Genomic DNA, 6014 nt, shown 5'->3' with positions numbered 1-6014 from the left:
TGCTAACCCATCTTGGAAGAATCAAACCCTAGAATTTCTGTCACCCTCTTTGGATCAGACTCTTGGAGTCTCAGAGTTGAGTGGGCTGCTGGAGGTCCCACCTGAGTCCAGCTAACCCACATCCACTCCTCGAGGACACGCCTCTGATTGCTTCTGAGCCCGTTACCTAGGGCCACCTTAGCTTTCCAAGAGAGAATGGCTATCGGGGAAGCTCCAGCATCACATGAGCCTGAAATTCAAACCCTGTACCTGGCTACATTTCACAAGTCAGTGAGAAGGCAGTGGGCTCTGTGTTGAGGAGGAATCTGTTCAGACCCTTTTATAGGCATTTTTGCCTCTATGTACTTAAAAAAAAATGTGCATATTTGCGTGTGTGTGTGTGGGTGTGGGTGTGCGCGCGCTATTAGGGATTGAACCTAAGGGCTCATGCATGCTAAGCACATGCTCTACCACTGATCTACAAGCCCCAGCTTTTTATTTTATTTTGAGACTCACTAAGTTGCCTGGACTGGCCTTGAACTTGAGATCCTCCTGCCTCAGCCTCCTAAATTGTTGGGATTACAGGTGTGTGTCACTGTACCCACCCAATTTTTAAAAAATGTCCAAAAAGTTAAATAGCCCTGTAATGGAGGCTGGGGACGCAGCTCAGTAGTAGAGCGCATGTGGAGTATGTGTCAGACCCTGGTTCCATCCCTTGCACTGAAAGCAAAACAAAACCAAAAAAGCCCACTACAGTCAAAATATAAATAATTACAACGAGTCAGAAGAAAGGGTGGAGACAGCTGGGCATAGTGGTGCATGCCTGTAATCCCAGTGACTGGGAAGGCTGAAGCAGGAAGATCAAGTTCAAGGCCAGCCCGGGCAATTTAACAAGACCCTCAGCAACTTAGTGAGACTGTCTCAAAAAATAAAAAGGGTTGAGTATGTGACTGAGTGGTAAAGGGCCCTTGGGTTCAATCACCAGTACCCAGAAACAAAGAGACAGCTATGTCTACATTCACTACTATCCAAAGAATTATAAACTGAAAAAGAACGGAACACCATATTCCACCTCCCACACTAGCAAAGGTTTTCTTTGTTTTTAATTATAAGTCTGGAGAATTTAAAGTACTCTCATAAAGCAGTGAAAATTCAAATCCTCTTTGGGAAAGTCAATTGGCAACATGTATCAAAATTTCAGATTTTGACCCAGAAATCCCACTCATGTGGAAATCTGTTCTAAAAACAATAACCCAATAAATAAGGCACTGTGGGGGCATGCCCGTAATCCCAGCAACTTGGGAGGCTAAGGCAGGAGGATAGCAAGTTCAAGGCCAGCCTGAACAACTTAGTGAGATCCTGTCTCAAAACTAAAAAATTAAAAAGAGCTGGGGATGTAAAGGAACCGCGGACTCAATCCCCAGTACCAAGAAAAGGGGAAAAAGTTCAGTAAAGAAAAGTTCCTGAGGGCTGGGGTTGTGGCTCAGTGGTGGCGTGTTTGCCTAGCACACATGAAGTCCCGGGTTCGAGCCTCAGTACCACATTAAAAAAAAAAAGAAAGAAAAGTTCCTGTCAGGTGCAGGGGCGCACGCCTGTAATCCAAGCATCTTGGAAGGCTGAGGCAGGAGGATCCCAGATTCAAAGTCAGCCTCAGCAACTTAGTGAGGCTATAAGTAACCTAGTGAGAACCCTTCTCAAAAAAAAAAAAAAAAAGAGCTGGGGATGTGGTTCAGTGGTTAAGTACCCCTGGGTTCAATTCTTGGTACCAAAAGAAAAAAGAAAAGTTCCGTGCAAAATGATATTTTCTGCATATTTATAACAAGAATTGGAAACAACTTAAATGTTTAACAATGGAGGAGGAATTAATTATGGCACATCAATGTAACAGAATAATACGTGCTTGTTAATAACATGATTAAGTACAAATGTCAAAGTTTCAAAAACAGGTTTAGTGAAATAGTAGGAGATAAAAGCATCCATTATGATTACACTTTAATAAGAAACGCAGAGAAAACACAACAGAGAGAAAACACAGCTGAGGCATTGACAACCATTGTCTTTAGGAGGTAAGATTAAGATTTTCTTCTTTTCTAATTTTTGCTTATTTTAAAAGTTTTTTTTTTTGTTTTTCTTTTCTTTTTTTTTTTTTTTTTTTTCGCTTTTGTTTCGGGGGATTGAACCTAGGGCTCCATGTATGCTGGGCAAGCACTCTACCACTGAGCCACATGTATTTTTTTTTCTTTTCTTTTTTTTTTTTTTTGTGGTGCTGGGGATTGAACCCAGGGCTCTGTGCTTGCAAGGCAAGCACTCTACCAACTGAGCTATCTCCCCAGCCCCACATGCATTAAAAAAACTTTTTTTTTTGGTACCAGGGATTGAACTCAGGAGCATTCAACCACTGATCCACATCTCCAGCCCTATTTTGTATTTTACTTAGAGACAGGGTCTCGCTGAGTTGCTTAGGGCTTTCGCTAAGTTGCTGAGGCTGGCTTTGAACTCACGATCCTCCTGCCTCACTTCTGGAGCCACTGGGATTACAGGCATGGGCCGCCAAGCCTGGCACATGCATTAATTTTATTGTAAATATATTCATTTGTCAACAAGGCAGAGACCACATTGTGCATGTTAAGTGACCTCCCAACTCAGCCCGCTTTGGGATTAATGGCTACCTCGTGTCATTTGCTGAGCACCCTGTGCCACATCTGACGGTGCGCACTGAATTCTCGTCAGGTGGTAGGTACCATCACCAATCACATTTTAAGGTGGGAAAACAGGCATGTGGAGAGAGGTGGCTTGTTCCCCCGCCTGGCTGGGGCCCCAGGATCCTTGGGCTAGGGATGCGCTGTTCTGGGGCCAGAGTTCTCTTACCTCCACCAGATCTTTCTTCAGTACCAGAGTCATGACATCATTGGCGCACTTGGGCTGGATCAGGGACAGGAGCAGCTCTGGGCTGCAGCTGTCCCTGGGAGGGGTGGTCGGCACGGGTGCAGGTGAAGTCTGTAGTCCACCACCTGTGGGCAGTGGGGGTGGGCACAGCAGACAGTCACTGACCGCTCGCTGTGCACTGGCACTGCGCTCTTGGGTGGTCAGCTATTCACTGTCCCCCTGCTGCAGATGAGGACAGTGAGGCTCAGAGAGGTTGGTGCCACTTGCCCAAGCTTACAGGACAGCGTGGCAAGCGATCCAAGGCAAGCGGCAGGCGAGGGGGACCGGGGCTCACCGCAGCTGGGGGCCCGCAGCGAGACTACGCTGGCCAGCGGGAGCTCTACAAAGGAGGCCACGATGCTGGCGTTGAGCGTCCGGGCCTCTCCCAGCAGGCCCTGGGGCGTGTCTGGGAGCACAAAGCCGCGAATGTTCTTCTCCGGAAAGATCTTGAAGGAGTATTCACCAGTGGTCTAAAGGCCAGGGAGAGCAGAGCAGGGAGTCATGGGACTGTGGGGTCCGTGGCAGGACAGGGGACCGGCAGGCAGCCGGGCTGATGCCAGACCTCGATCCTGCTCTGCCTGGCCACCCTTCTCCTCATCTACTGTCCCCTTTGTCCTTGAACTCAGCTCAGGTTCGCCTCTCCAGGAATCCCTGGATTAGGGGGCCCCCTTGTGGATCAGGGAAGGCTGCCTAGAGGAGGTGACCCCCAGGCGAGGATCTGAAGGAAGAACGGGTGGTGGGCAGAGGCAGGACACTGGGAGAAGAACCATCCACCTAAAGCTCCGCCTGGGGAGCTGGGGCCTGAAGGTGGGCTGATGGCAGAGGCTGGAAGGCTGGGTTTTGGGGCGCGGTGTAAGACTCACCCAGATCTGCATGTTGTGGTTGGCGTCAATGAGCCACGACACGTAGGGTGGGCCCTGCAGGATGAGGATGGCGTCGGGATCTCCGGATGTGCAGCTCAGTTCCACCTTCACTGTCACGGTTCGGGGCCTGCCGTGAGACTGAGGTCAGTGCTGGGGGCTTGGGCGGGGCTGATGGGGGCAGGCAGGGCTGGGACCCGGCCCTGGCGTCCAGGGGGCAACGAGCGCCTGCACTCTTACCTGGCCCGGGGTGGGTCTATGGGGTGGGGGTGGGGGTGGGACTGGGGTGAGCTTTCGGTCCAGCGAGGAGGGGCGCCCTTACCCAGCTCTGGGGCCCGGCAGCACCCTCAGGATGTGCGCCTCCTTGTGGCCGGGCACGCCTTCCAAGTGGCAGCCCCTGACTGAGGCGGGGGCCCTCGGCTGCCATTCCAGTGTGCGACCCATGTCCTGGCCGGCTTCGGGCATGCAGAAGGACGGTGACTCTGGGGCTGCGGAGACAAGCGCACCTCAGTGCCCTCTCCGAGCAACCTGACACCTAACGCAGGGCCCCATCTTCAGTCACTGCCAAAGGTAGTGACGGGACGGATCTGCAAAGGTGAGGGCATGGAGCACCTGGGTTCGAACTGCCCCTCCACCACTTACCTTCTGAGCCACCCTGTGCAGGACCTGGGGCGGCGGTTTCCTCATCTGTCAACACAGGGTTAATACAAGGAATGAGCCCATAGCCCAGGTTAGAGAGATCAACCCGTCCATCACAGTTCCACTTCCATCTTTCTTATAACTCTTTTTTTTTTAATTGTTTTTAGTTGTAGATGGACACAATACCTTTTATTTATTTATGTTTCTGTGGTGCTGAGGGTCAAACCCAGTGCCTCACAAATACAAGGCAAGTGCTCCATTGCTGAGCCACAGCCCCAGTTCCTCTTTAGGTCTTACCAAGACCTAAAATTATAGAATTTATTTATCTGTTTACACTCCCTCACCAGAGGGTCTGCTCCAGGAGAGGGGAGTCTGTCCCCATAGAGTACCCAAGTTCCTAGTAAAGGACTTGGCACACGTAGAGGCACAATAAACAATATGGAAGTGCTGGGGAATTTGGGCTTTAAAACAGAAATCCTGTCATCTCACATAGTTCAGCCTGATACTTGGTGAAGGTGAAATCGCTGTCCCAAAAGGGCACTGGCCTGCTGTGTGTGGCCCAGGCAAGCCACATTCCTCTCTTGATCCTTAGTGCCACAGTCTGAGGAACGGATCAGAGGTGCTCAGATTCCTCCAGAGCTGAAGCTGAGCCCAGAGAGACTGCAGGGGAAGCTGACCTTGGCCCAGCCGGAGCAGGATGCTGCTGGGGTTGTCCAGCGCCGCAAATGAGGTGATGGGGCCCTTTGTAGCTGCCCAGTCAAGGATCTGGCTCTTGGAGGTAAAGGGTGGCAGCTGGGTGAAGTTGGCTCCCGGGGAATCTTGGAAGATGACCAGTTTGGGGTTCTGGGGAGACAGAGAGTGCTGAGTCCCTTCTGTCCTATGCAGGAGGTCAGCAAGTAATTTGGGGAGTCAGGCCTTTGGCTGTGAAGAGTCCAGGGCTGAAGATGCGGAAGTAGGTGGCTCTGCAGTCAGCCCGGAGCTGCCAGACCTGCTGTCCCCCTTCCACACCTGGGGGCTGCTCATCCACCTGTCCGAACACGGTCCCCGCCGTGGTTATACCCATTGAACCCACGCGTAATGACATCTGGCTACTGTCGGTCCTCCTCCGCACTGGGCGGGGCCGTAGGGTCGTCAGCTGGCCCACCCCTGCACAGTACTTGACACGCAGGAGGCCCTGAGAAATACTTGTCTGACTTGGTGCTGGACTCAGGCTCACTGTTGAGGACCCTGACATCCCAGCTTCCCCCTGCCACCTGGCACAGGGTGCTCGCGGAACATGGGAAGGCAGGAAGGGAGCGAGGACTGAATGGGTGAAGAAACAAATGAATGCAAGAGAGACGGGTGGTCCCAGATGAGCATCGAGCCACTGGAAGCAGCAGAAGCCAGAGGATATTTAATAAGAAACAGAGGAGTGAGATAGGTCCCCTGGGTGGAAAGACCGGGGAAGCTAGGAGGCTCCCACACCTCACTGTGCCTCAGGAGAGGAGCTGGGGGCTGGGTAAGGAAACTAGAAGGCCTTCCTGGAGAAGAGGAGTCAGAAGAAGCCAGGGGAGCCACTGAGTCAGAGTGCCTTTGTGTTCCAGCTTCAAGGCCAAGGCATGGAGCTGAAGC

At 51.7% G+C, this 6014-nt stretch overlaps 1 protein-coding gene across 1 annotated transcript in view; it reads right to left on the bottom strand.

The window, feature by feature from the left end:
- Eng (endoglin) overlaps window positions 1-6014 on the bottom strand; it is a 32658-nt gene that overhangs the window by 6796 nt on the left and 19848 nt on the right. The window contains exons 4-9 of the mRNA XM_047523835.1: window positions 5081-5246; window positions 4407-4451; window positions 4087-4252; window positions 3768-3894; window positions 3200-3374; window positions 2848-2990 (exon numbers count right to left, since the gene is read on the bottom strand). Of these exons, the coding sequence (XP_047379791.1) occupies window positions 2848-2990; window positions 3200-3374; window positions 3768-3894; window positions 4087-4252; window positions 4407-4451; window positions 5081-5246 (822 nt within the window). The remainder of the gene's footprint in view (window positions 1-2847; window positions 2991-3199; window positions 3375-3767; window positions 3895-4086; window positions 4253-4406; window positions 4452-5080; window positions 5247-6014) is intronic.

This window comes from Sciurus carolinensis, chromosome 14 (assembly GCF_902686445.1).
Source record: "Sciurus carolinensis chromosome 14, mSciCar1.2, whole genome shotgun sequence".
Lineage (NCBI taxonomy): Eukaryota > Metazoa > Chordata > Mammalia > Rodentia > Sciuridae > Sciurus > Sciurus carolinensis.
The sequence above is the reverse complement of the archived record's forward strand: the minus strand, read 5'-3'. Positions and strand labels throughout refer to the sequence as shown.